Source organism: Xyrauchen texanus, chromosome 47 (genome assembly GCF_025860055.1).
Source record: "Xyrauchen texanus isolate HMW12.3.18 chromosome 47, RBS_HiC_50CHRs, whole genome shotgun sequence".
NCBI lineage: Eukaryota > Metazoa > Chordata > Actinopteri > Cypriniformes > Catostomidae > Xyrauchen > Xyrauchen texanus.
The window spans coordinates 2240882-2254115 of NC_068322.1; the positions used below are offsets into that span (position 1 = coordinate 2240882).

The 13234-nt window shown below is 50.0% G+C and overlaps 1 protein-coding gene across 1 annotated transcript in view; it reads left to right on the forward strand.

The window, feature by feature from the left end:
• The window catches only part of LOC127638895 (uncharacterized), a 61992-nt gene that overhangs the window by 23104 nt on the left and 25654 nt on the right, over positions 1–13234 (forward strand). Inside the window, exons 8-11 of the mRNA XM_052120625.1 lie at positions 3319–3399; positions 3492–3558; positions 3636–3717; positions 7941–8078. Of these exons, the coding sequence (XP_051976585.1) occupies positions 3319–3399; positions 3492–3558; positions 3636–3717; positions 7941–8078 (368 nt within the window). The remainder of the gene's footprint in view (positions 1–3318; positions 3400–3491; positions 3559–3635; positions 3718–7940; positions 8079–13234) is intronic.

Here is a 13234-nt window from a genome sequence, read left to right on the forward strand (position 1 = left end):
TATATATAATATTTCTATTGGGGAGACTTAATATAAAACACACACACACACACACACACACACAAACACAAAGGCATAATTCGGAAGCAATGGGCATTGTAATGGACATCACAAATAACTCTTGAAATATTCCAACCCAGGGCAGTCAATTGTTTAAAATGTTGTAATTAATTACAACATGCTGATTAATGAATTTGATTAATTGCAATTAATAGCATATATCAATATTTGCCAAGGCCCCAAAATAAAGATAATTCAATATAACTAATACATAATAAATACATTTTTTGACTTTTTCACTTGTTTTGAATATAAAAACTAAAAATACACATTAAAAATACATTCTCTGAAAAACGAAATATCTTATGCAGTGTTGTTTCTAAAACAAGATCAATCAAAAAAATTATTATCAAAAATAATATTTTTGTCCTAATATCAAAGGAAAACTAGAAAAAAGGAAATTATGATCCAAAGTGAATTTTCTTGGTACAAAAATATGATCGTGTCTGGTAACATGTTCATGTAAAATGGCTAAAAATAGAATTTTTTGCTTAGCGTAAAGTTGACAATTTACACAATTTATTACAATTTCTTCTGCTCCAAACTTACTTCTCTGTCTGCTCGTATTCACAGGGGGTTATGTCGGGAAAACCTGATGCACACTGAAAAATGGCAGATATTAATGATTAAAAGTAAAAAAAAATTATAGATATGTGATGCAAAGAAAGCTAGCAGGCTACAAACAAAGTGTCAAACACTTAATGTATGCCAGTTTGGTTTTATTTTATAGCAAAAACATGAAAATATACATTTCATTTTAGAGGACAGAATTCCCCAAAATTCGATGTATTAACACTAGGGGTCACCCTTGGGTGCCCCAAATACCTCTGATAAAAGGAGCTGGCTCACAACCACTCATTCAGGTTTTGTGCTGAGGAGCCGAGACAGGGTCTCAGCCATTTAAGCTGGTAGTTCAGTGTTTTTGCAGGAGGGACAAAACATCTTGTTCCCTCCATCAGGGAACGGAGGTTATGGAAGTAACCAGGACATTCCCTATCTGTCACTTACTCGATGTTGTGTCGATGTAGTTACACTATGGGTCCCTATACAAAATGCCACAACAAGCTGAACTGTGTTACGTGGACTGGCGGTGCGAGACGGAAAAACCACTGTGCCCATCATTGAGACTGAGTCTAGCTCAAACCTGAGAAAAGAGATGCTCTGAACCGGGGGAGAGCTTGCTCTTTTCCCAGTTGATCCGAAGCCCCAACCGGCTGAGATGCCTGAGCATCAGGTCCCTGTGTGCACACAACAAGTCTTAAGAGTGAGCTAGAATCAGCCAGTCCTACCGATAGTTGAGGATGTGGATGCCCACTTCCCTTAATGGGGCAAGGGCTGCCCTTGTGACTTTGGTCCCTGGCTCTCAAAGGCAAACCGCAGAAAGGGCATGTGCCGAGGTAAAACCAAGATGTGGAAGTACGCGTCCTTCAGGTCTACAGCCGCGAACCAATCCTGATGCTGAACCCTCGCTAAAATGTGTTTCTGCATCAGCAACTTGAACGGAGTCTGTGCAAGGCCTGGTTCAGTACTCACAGGTCCAAGACTGGCCGCAACCCAACGCCTTTCTTGGGTACGATGAAGTAAAGGCTGTAGAACCCCTTCATCTCAGCTGGAGGGACAGGCTCTATTGCGTGCTTCCGCAGAAGGGTCGTGATCTCCGCAAGCAGGGTGGCATTCTCACCTATACTGAGGTAAAACAGACCCGCTGAACCCAGTCGGGCACCTGGTGAACTGAATCGCATAGCTGAGTCGAATGGTCCTGGTCAGTTATCGCAATGGGTTGGGGAGCACAAGCCATGACCCCATGCGGTGGGCTAGTGGAACCAAGAGAAGAATAGCGTAGGACGTACTGGTGGAAGGGGCCTCGCGGCGGGGTAGAGCCGGAGCCGCCACGTTGAGGGTGCTCGAACCCCGAATTCATGGCCGTGCTGAGTCTAGAGACATCAGAGCCGTTGTCATCACCGCATGGGGCAGGATATGTTGAATAGCCTCAATCTGCTTCTTAACCGCCGAGAACTGCTGGGCAAAGTTCTCAACGGTGTCGCCGAATAGGCCAACCTGGGAGACGGGGCGTCAAGTAACTGTACCTTGTCAGCCTTGCTCATCTCCCCCAAGTTGAGCCATAGGTGGTGCTCCTTGACCACCAGGGTGGGAACTGCCTGCTCGAGAGTCTGCACCATGACCTTCGACACCTGGAAGGTGAGATCGGTCGCCGAGTGCAGCTCCTGAAATAATCCCGGGTCAGAACTACCCTTGTGCAGATCTCTAAGCACCTAGGATTGGTGCACCTGCAGAAGAGCCATGGTGTGCAGTGCAGAGGCGGCATGCCCAGCAGCACTGTAAGCCTTTGCCGCCAGTGATAACGTAAGCCTACAGGCCCTGAACGGGAGTCTCACACGGTTCCACCAGGTGGTGGCGTTTTGCGGGCAAAGGTGCACCACAACCGATTACCACCTGGCAGCCCCACCATCGAGGGTAGTGAGAGCGGAGGAGCTCAGACATTGGGTACAGGCAGTAAAAGGTGCCTTGCATGAACTTGTTAGCTCCTCATGCACCTCCAGGAAGAAAGGGACCGGGGTGGGGCATGGCCGTGAGATCGCAGATTCGCCCTGAGACGAGTCGTCAATCTCATCGAGCATCCTCGGGAATGGGAGATCCAAGAGGGGTTACCCAGCAGAGCAGCTTCCATTGCGGTCCCCCAATTGATCCCAGTGCTAACCGACATGGCCTTACACCCGTAGGTAGAAGGACAGAGGTGGGGAGCCGCTGGAGTGGCTTTCCCTCTGACAAAGGAAAGCCGCCACCGCAACATTGCCATGGTCATGTTCTTGCAGTGAGAACATGACCCGTTCACAAATGCTGTCTCCACATGGGCAGCGCCCAAACACATGAGGCAATGATCGTGGCTGTTGGAAGCCGAGAGGAATTATTCACAGATGGAAAGGCATCTTTAAAAGACGCCTCCATCAGTGAGTGGTTGCGAGCCAGCTCCTTTTATACCCTTTTCTGGTGTTTGGGGCTCCCAAGGGCGATCCCTAGTGTCATTACATTGACACAACGTCGAGTGAGTGACAGATAGGGAACAAGTATTTGGGAAATTGCCCTTTTGACTAACCTTTATAGCTACTGAGATAACGCCCTTGTGAAAACTAACCTCAGTCTCCCCCTTCAGATGATGCTTCTGTGTCTCCTTTGCAGTGTAAAGAAGACGCTGTCTCCCATTTGGAACATAAATTGAACATATCTCTCTTTTTTCAGCTACCCCACATTGAAACTTCTTGCCCAAAAGCGGTCAGATATTCCCATTTATGTTGGAGACACCTCACGGCCGGTGTTCTGGTAAACAAACTTCTAGAGGAATTAATAGATTTTGAGTATTTTGCCACGTGGGCACGAGTGGAAAAACAAATTGTGTTCCAATTTTCTGGCAGGTATCTGGGGAAAAGTGGCGTGAATTTAAGAAACATCAAAGTCGTGCCGTTTGGTGTATGGCAGAATGTACGTAAATCTCCTTGACTCTTTAATAACTCTCACGCTCTGTATTTGTCATGATATTGAGTGTTTTTTTATTCAAGGTTGATGAAAACCTGCGATTTATGATTCTAATGGACGGAGTTCATCCTGAGATGGATACCTGCGTAATCGTGGAGTATAAAGGTATTTCATTTTGTCAAAAGTGTTCTTTGACCATGTTTTGTCTGTGAAACATACAGAAGAAATCTCATATTTCAATCTCACTGAATTCAATCTTAACTTAATCATCTACACACACAGTTCAAACATGTGTTTAATGACAGGCTCATAGTTTACAAGCCATTGTTATGAATACCCTGTCTTGTTTCACTGTTGCCCTTTTGTTTACCATTGTTGTCACTTTTGCATTTCTTAGTTTTCACTTTAGTCCCTTATGTAACTCCATAGTCTCTTTGTTAGCGTTCGTGTTTCCTCTGTTCATTGTTTTCACCTGTCCTCATTAGTTTGCCTTTTACTTCTGTTAATCACCTTGTTATCTTGTTTGAGTTCTGTTTGTTCATTGGTCCTTTTTTCCCCTTGTTTATGTATTTATACCCTGTGTCTTTGTTCAGTCTTCGTCTATCGTTTTTTGATGTTAGCCTGATGTGTGCTTCTCTCCCTTGTTCCCTGTTTGTCTCTACCGTGGTTACCTTAACTAGTTTATGTTTCTTTTCCCCATCGTGGGTTGTTCTTTTGTTCATTTTGTGTTTTCTGATTAAATAAACTCAAACTGCGTTTGGATCCGCATCTCCTCGTCAGCCTCGTTATTCAAACGTTACAGAACGATCGACCGCACAATGGATCCAGCAGTTTTTCGGGCGAACTATGAACTGCTCAGCCTGAAGCAAGGGGACCGACCTATAGAAGATCACATCCACGACTTTCTGGTTCTGGCAAACGTTTCAGACTTCCCTACCCTTCAGAGCCCACGCCTGCCCCGGTGAGCGAGCCAGCGGCCACGCATGTCACAGTGAGCGAGCCAGCGCCTACGGCCTCTACCGTCAGCAAGCCTGAGCCCTCGCCAACCACGGTCAGCGAGCCTGAGCCCTTGCCAGCCACGGTCAGCGAACCTGAAGCCACGCTGACCAGGAACAACATCCCAGCTTCGCCAGTCGCATCAGCCCGGAGGAAGAGGAGAAAGGGAGAGGTCTCTGCACTCCAGCCTCCGCCTGCCACAGCCCCATGCTCTGAACCCCCCTTGGCTCTGCCCTCAGCACCCAGCGAACCCAAGCCGGTGCTTACCACGGTAACCCAGCCAGAGCCAGTAGCCTCAGACGTCAGTGAACCAGTGCCAATAGCCTCAAACGTCAGTGAGCCAGTGCTTGTAGCCTCAGACGCCAGTGAGCCAGCCTGTAGCCTCAAACGTCAGTGAGCCAGCCTGTAGCCTCAGATGTCCCTGAGCCAGCCTGTAGCCTCAGACCGTCCCTGAGCCAGCCTGTAGCCTCGACCGCCCCTGAGCCAGCCTGTAGCCTCGACCGTCCCTGAGCCAGCGCCTGTAGCCTCGACCGTCCCTGAGCCAGCGCCTGTAGCCTCGACCGTCCCTGAGCCAGCGCCTGTAGCCGTGACCGTCCCTGAGCCAGTGCCAGTAGCCGTGACCGTCCCTGAGCCAGTGCCAGTAGCCGTGACCGTCCAAGAGCCAGTGCCAGTAGCCGTGACCGTCCAAGAGCCAGTGCCAGTAGCCTCGATCGTCCAAGAGCCAGTACCAGAAGCCTCGATCGTCCAAGAGCCAGTGCCAGTAACCGTGACCGTCCTAGAGTCAGCACCTCCCGAGCCTTCCAGGGCTCCCCCTCTCGAGCCTACCAGGGCTCCGCCTCCCAAGTCTCTCGAGTCTTCCAGGGCTCCTCCTCCCGAGCTTTCCAGAGCTCCGCCATCCGAGTTTCCCGAGCTTTCCAGAGCTCCGCCATCCGAAGTTTCCGAGCTTTCCAGAGCTCCGGCATCCGAGTTTCCCGAGCTTTCCAGAGCTCCGCCATCCGAGTTTCCCGAGCTTTCCAGAGCTCCGCCATCCGAGTTTCCCGAGCTTTCCAGAGCTCCGCCCTCCGAGCTTCCCAGAGCTCCGCCTCTCGAGCCTTCTAGGGCTCCGCCTCCCAAGCCTCTCGAGCCTTCCAGGGCTCCGCCCCTCAAGCCCCTCGAGCCTTCCAGGGCTCCGCCTCTCAAGTCTCTCGAGCCTTCCAGGGCTCCGCCTCTCAAGCCTCCCAAGCTTTCCAGAGCTCCGCCCTCCGATCTTACCAAGGCTCCGCCCCTCAAGCCCCTCGAGCCTTCCAGGGCTCCGTCTCTCAAGTCTGTCGAGTCTTCCAGGGCTCCGTCTCTCAAGCCTCCCAAGCTTTCCAGAGCTCCGCCCTCTGAGCTTCCCAGAGCTCCGCCTCTCAAGCCTCTCGAGTCTGCCAGGGCTCCGCCTCTCGAGCCTGCCAGGGCTCCGCCCCTCAAGCCTCTCGAGCCTGCCAGGGCTCCGCCCCTCAAGCCTCTCGAGCCTCCCACGGCTCCGTCTCTCAAGCCTCTCGAGCCTTCCAGGGCTTCGCCTTCCAGGCCTCTCGAGCCACCCAGGGCTCCGCCTCTAGAGCCTTCCAGGGCTCCGTCCCCAGAGCCTCTTGAGCCTCCTACGGCTCCGCCCCAGAGCCTCTCGAGCCTCCTGCAGCTCCGCCTACGGGGCCTCCTGCGGTTCCACCCCCAGAGCCTTCTACGGCTCCGCCTCCAGAGCCTCCGATTGCTCCGCCTCTCGATCCACTCAAGCCTTTGACGGCTCCACCCCCAGAGCCTCTTGAGCCTCCTACGGCTCCTCCTCTCGAGCCACTCAAGCCTTCGACGGCCCCGCCCTCAGAGCCTCCCGAGCCTCCTATGGCTCCGCCACCCGAGCCTCCTACGGCTCCGCCGCTCGAGCCACTCAAGCCTTCGACGGCTCCGCCCTCAGAGCCTCCTATGGCTCCACCTCCCGAGCCTCCTCCGGCACGCCTCTTAAGCCACTCAAGCCTTTGGCGGCTCCACCCTCAGAGCCTCCTACGTCTCTACCCCCAGAGACTCCAGAGTCTTCCTGGTCTCCGCTCCTAGAGCCTCCCACGTGCCGCTACCTCGCCTCCTGAGCCTCGTCCGCCACCTCCTGGCCCCGAGCCTGTCCTGCCCGCCGAAGCCTCCATTGGCTCCGTCTTCAGAGCCTTCATCGCCCTCGCCTCCTTCGGCTCCGCCTCCTGAACCTCCTTCAATTCCTCCTCCGGAGCCTCCCAAGCCTCTCCCGGCTCCGCCCCCGAAGCCTCCATTGGCTCCGTCTTCAGAGCCTTCTTCGCCCTCGCCACCTTCGGCTCCATAGTCTCTTTGTTAGCGTTCGTGTTTCCTCTGTTCATTGTTTTCACCTGTCCTCATTAGTTTGCCTTTTACTTCTGTTAATCACCTTGTTATCTTGTTTGAGTTCTGTTTGTTCATTGGTCCCTTTTTCCCCTTGTTTATGTATTTATACCCTGTGTCTTTGTTCAGTCTTCGTCTATCGTTGTTTGATGTTAGCCTGATGTGTGCTTCTCTCCCTTGTTCCCTGTTTGTCTCTACCGTGGTTACCTTAACTAGTTTATGTTTCTTTTCCCCATCGTGGGTTGTTCTTTTGTTCATTTTGTGTTTTCTGATTAAATAAACTCAAACTGCGTTTGGATCCGCATCTCCTCGTCAGCCTCGTTATTCAAACGTTACAGCCATGTGCAATCATTAATCAATTAATATCATGTGCAGCTGATCTTGTTCACTGTTAATAGAAAGAGGTTTGGTAGCATGTTGCAGCTAAATCTGATTACTGTGACCATACAGATTACATGTAAATCAACCTGTCAAATGTCACAGGTTGTCAAGTCACATTTCAGATCTCTATTATAGTTTCGTCATTCCTATTAACAACACTGAATTAAAGTTCAAGTTCAGATCTGGCAATGATGGCAAAGATATTGTTTGTTTGCAAAGTGTAAAAGTGCATTTCAACACTGTACACGGCCTATTTGTGTCTATAACAACTTTAATAGTTCACCTAAAAATGTATGTTCTATATTATTTACTCATTATTAACCTCATGTTGTTCCAAACCCGTATAACTTCCTGCTTTTCTTTTATCACCACTCTTTTATATACAATGACATACAAATGTTCACCATAACAAGCTTCAAAATGGAGAAAAAGCACCATAACAGATGTAAAAAAGTAGTTTGTACGGTTTGTGCTCTATATTACAAGTCTTCTGAAGCCATACGATAGCGTTAGCTCACAAATCTAAACTTGAGAATCGTGTTTGATTAAAATACACATGTGATATAATAATAATTGGTCATTGACGTAAAACCTGCCTTAAAAAATGTAAGTTAATCATGTGCCAAATCATATACTCTGAACCCTCTTTCAAGGTCACATGATACTGAACACAGTCGATTGCACCAGACCAAACAACGGACGTCTCCCACACGGTGTCGACGTTATGATGAGTGACTTTGCCGGTGGTGCATCTGGATTTCCAATGACATTTCATGGCGGCAAATACACAGGTGAGTTACACAGGTGTGATTCTTTTAAAAAGAAAACAATGGGGACTAAAGTGGGACAGACAAACCGCTCCCAAAGTCTGAGACCACATTGAAAATCTGGGATTTTTTCATTTAAGCCTGGATATAAACAAGGCGATAATATTTGAAAGCAAAGAAATGGGGTAAAATGAAGAACCTTTTAATTCTGTGCTGATCAAAATGCACACTTGTGCAACATGATTACATAGTTAAGAGTTGGGTTTTTGGGTGATAATGTAGGGTTAATTAGAAATGCATTCCTGTTGACTGTGTAACTGGTTTTGTTTTACTGTTATACAATTACGTAACACCCTAACCAATTAAAAATGAACTTTTGAGTGAGATCAGGAGCCGCTGCATTTACCAAAACCAGCTCTACTGGTGGTGCTGTTTTGACAACCGACATTAAATGCAGAATGAACTCAAGGAAGAAATCCTGAACCAGCAGTGAGGATGTAAAATTAATTTATCTAATTTTATCTAAATAAAAATCAAATCCTTATATGGTTCTCTTAACAAATACATAATAATGCTACATCACTGCTTGCATTGCCTTTACAAAAATCAAATGTACATAAACAAGTATATGCAGTATGAGTGGCAGTGTCGAATACCTGTAATCAGTATTGTTTTAACCATTGATATTACTTTATTTTTTACACTTTTTAATTCTAATCATCCTTCAGACTGGTTCTACACAATAATACTGGCAGCAGGCGAACTGAAATAGTTTGAGGTGTCTTGAAAGTTTTCAAATAAAAAAAAATGTCATTGCTATTGCAGCTTGTATAGAAATCTGTTTAAATTGTTCGATCTGCACATTAAAAAAAAACGTATCGGTTACCTAACGTAACCTCGGTTCTCTCTAGATGAGGGAACGAGTATTGCGTAAGCTAGCTTACGCTACGGGAAAGATTCATCTTTTCTGAGATATTGAAGCCAAAAAATTATCCTTAATTTTTGTATCCATTGTCAACGCAGTGCGGCAGCTGCAGACCTTGAGCGGGCTAGCTAGCGAGCTCATAGGTTGCTCTGTGGCAACTGCTGCAGCCTATAGACGAGCTTGGGTGAACTCGCATCCAATGAGAGGTGTCCAGGCTCACTGCATCAAAGCCCGCCAAAATGGGCGTGACTAGAGTGCATATAAGCGTAGTTCGTAGGCTGGAACCCTGGTTTTCATTGACTGAAGCGAAAAGTCGCCGCGTGGCGCGAACGACGGCCGATACGCAATACTGCTCCCTCATCTAGAGAGAACCGAGGTTACGTTAGGTAACCGATACGTTCTCTTACGAGAGGTTCTCTCGTATTGCGTAAGCTAGCTTACGCTACGGGAACCCATTGTCAACGCCGTGGCGCCAAGCATCCACTGTATGAGCCCCAGGGAATTAAGGGGGACCCGGGAGCCCTTATGAGTGGGGAAATAATATTTGGCCGGCAAGAATGCGGGTCATTGATTGTGTAATACATAAGCACATAGTGGGAAGGGAACGACAGAGGCGGTGCCGGTCTGTGTGGAATGTGTCCCATCAGTGCAGCTCACCAGGGGAGCTGTAGCGTATTAAACCGCTAGTAGTTTTGCCTGCAGAGCGGGCACTTCCATATTGTAAAATCTGACAAAGGTGGAAGGGGAAGTCCATCCCGCTGCCACACATATGTCGTGAATGGAAATCCCGCTGGACCATGCCCACGAGGATGCCATGCCTCTAGTGGAGTGAGCCCTAATGCCCAACGGGCATGGCAGGTCTTTTGATGCGTATGCAGCAGCAATAGCGTCCACTATCCATCTAGATAGTGTCTGTTTCGAGGCGGCGAGACCTTTCGTGCGCCCTCCGAACGAAACGAAAAGCTGTTCGGAGCGTCTGAAAGCAGCGGAGCGCGCAGTATACAATCTCAGTGCTCTGACTGGGCAAAGGAGATTGGCGTCGCGTTCGCTATCGGGTGCTGGGTGCGCCGATAGGGAAATGACCTGTGCTCTGAAAGGAGTACCGATCACCTTGGGAACATAGCCGTGTCTAGGCTTTAAAATGACCTTGGAGTCACTTGGTCCAAACTCAAGACACGCAGCGCTGACAGACAGCGCGTGAAGGTCTCCCACACGTTTGACTGATGACAGGGCAGTCAGAAAACGGTTTTGAGTGAAAGGTATTTCAAATCCACGGATTGAAGTGGTTCGAAAGGGGGCTTTCATAGTTTCGAGAACTATAGAAAGATCCCAGATAGGAACCGATGGGGGCGTGGGGTTCATCCTTCTAGCTCCCTGAGGAAGCGGATGACCAGCTCGCTTTTACCCCATGACTGGCCGTGCAGGGATTCAGCTGAACGCCGCAACGGCCGCCACATACACTTTGAGCGTGGATGGGGATCTGCCCTTATCCAGCAGCTCTTGTAGAAATACGAGCAGCGACGACACCCCACATGTCCGCGGGTCCAGGTCTCGGTCGGTGCACCATTTTGAGAACACAGACCATTTTGACTCATAGAGTCTTCTCGTGGAAGGGGCTCTAGCGTGTATGATGGTGTTTATTACTCCTTCTGGCAGAGCGACGGGTAGTCGTTGATCACCCACGCATGCAGCCCAGCTCTGGGTGGGGATGCCAGATTGTGCCGCGAGCTTGAGAAAGGAGATCTGCTCTCACTGGGATGGGCCACGGCGCTGTCAGTGACAGCTGCGTAAGCTCCGGGAACCATGTCTGATTCTCCCAACGCGGGGCTATGAGGAGCACCGAGTGACTCGTTTCCCTGATCCTCTGCATTACCTGTGGCAATAGCGAGACGGGAGGGAAGGCGTAAGCGGGCGCCTGGGCCAGTCCTGGGCCAGCTGGCCCTCGCTGAGAAAAATATTGGGCAGTGAGAGTTCTCTTTGGACGCAAAGAGGTCTATCTCTGCTCTGCCGAATAGGTGCCATAACGTCTGGACTGTTTGAGCGTGCAGGGACCATTCCCCTGGGGAATATTGTCTCTGGACAGTCTGTCCGGGCCGTCGTTCAGGTGGCCTGGCACGCGCGTCGCCCTCAGCGAGCGCAGGTGGCACTGGGACCAACTCAGTATGCGTTTTGTCAGATGGAAGAGGTTCCTGGATCTGACACCGCCCTGACGGTTTAGGTAGGATACCACAGATCTGTTCTCCGAATGGACCAGGACGTGGTGACCCTGAATGACCGGGAGAAAGCGCACGAGCCGCACTCGACCGCTATCATTTCCAGACAATTTATGTGAAGGAGCTTTTCCTGAACTGACCATAGGCCAAAACTGGAGAGCCCTCACAGACCGCGCCCCAACCCGTGTTGGACGCCGTCTGTCGAGATGACTTTTCGGCGAGATACAGCTCCCATTGTCACTCCCCGCTGATACCATTCGCCACTGTCCAGGGCTGCAGAGCTGATATACAGGTCTGAGTCACCTTGATGGGCTGGCGGCCTGTGGCCCAAGCCCGGCGAGACGCTGGTGTTTAGCCAATGCTGAAGCGGGCGATGTGCAGTAAACCCAGCTGAAGTACTGCTGCGGCTGAGGCCATGTAACCTAGCACTCTCTGGAATTTCTTCAGAGGCGTGAGGCTGTTCATCTGAAAAGATGCGGCTAGTCGCTGAACACGGCGTGCGCGCTGTGTAGATAAGCGAGCCGCCATTGCCACGGAGTCTAGTTCTATTCCCAGGAAGGAAATGGTCTGACTGGGCTGTAGTGAGCTCTTGGTCCAATTGACTGCAAGACCCAAACTGTTCAGATGGCTGAGGAGAACTGCTCTGTGAGACAGAAGCTCCATATGTGACTGAGCCATAATCAGCCAGTCGTCCAAATAGTTCAGAATTGCAAACCCTGACTCACGCAGGGGTGCGAGCGCCGCATCCATGCACTTCGTGAAAGTACGGGTGCTAAGGACAGGCCGAACGGAAGGACGGTGTATTGATAAACCTGGCCGTCGAGGCGTATCTCAAGAATGGCCTGTGACGGGATTTATCTGAATCTGAAAGTATGCATCTTTCAGATCGAGAGAAATAAACCAGTCCCCTGGTGCACATGCGTGAGGAGTTTCCTGATTGTAAGCATTTTGAACGGTCTTTTGCAAGCACCTTGTTCAAAACCCTGAGATCTAATATGGGTCTGAGGCCGCCGTCTTTCTTGGGAACAAGAAAATAACGGCTGTAAAGCCCCGACTCGGCTCAGAGAGGGTGGCACTTTTTCTATGGCCCTTTGCACAGAAGGCTTGCTATTTCTGAACGAAGCATGCACGCTGCTTCCGTGTTCACAGTGGTTTCGAGCACGCTCTGAAGCGTAGGGGCGGCGATCGAACTGTAGCAAATAGCCCTGTTGTATTGTGCTTAACACCCACTTGGATATCCCTGGAATAGCTTCCCACGCTTTGAAGCGTAACACTAGAGGGTGAATGGCCAATTCGCTCTGATTGCCGCACACAGAGCGCTGAACAAAATGTGTGAGCTGTTTAGTGTGTTCATGCATGATGGCTCGCAGACAGCATGAACAGGCTGTTTTGTGAGTGACTTCCGATTGGAATGAATGGGGAAAGAGTCACATCTGTTACGTGATGCTAAGCATAGTCATGGGCACGGGACTTACACACAGAGGAATGGTTGCTGGCCGTGTAACAGAGCGGGCAGAGAATGGGCGCACGACGCATTTGTGGGCTCCTTCATTGACTCTGACGCTCGAGCGGTTCAGTAATCGCTTTATGTGAGCGTGCTCTGGTGGGGACACGAGACATGCAGTGCTTGTGTGCAGAAGTGAACACTGGATTGTGGGCACATTTTCTACACATAGGGCTGGTCGTGGTGACAGAGCTGGCAGAGAATGGGCGACGCGACGCATTTGTGGGCGCCTTCATTGACTCTGACGCTCGAGCGGTTCGTGAATCGCTTTATGAGAGCGTGCTCTAATAGAGGCACGGGATGTGTTATGCTTGTGTGTAGGGGCGAACACTGGGTTGTGGGCACTTTTTCTACACATAAGACATGTTTGCTCTTTACAAGATTTATTTGGTCGCCGTGAAAACGGCGTTTGAGTGCAGGCAAGCGGGCAGTGTCACCGGCTTGTTGGCTGCTAAATTCACCACTGTAGTAGCCTGAGAGAAGGGGACTGACAGGGGCAAAGCTTTGACGGTGGTCCGCCGCGGCGGACTGAGCCGCC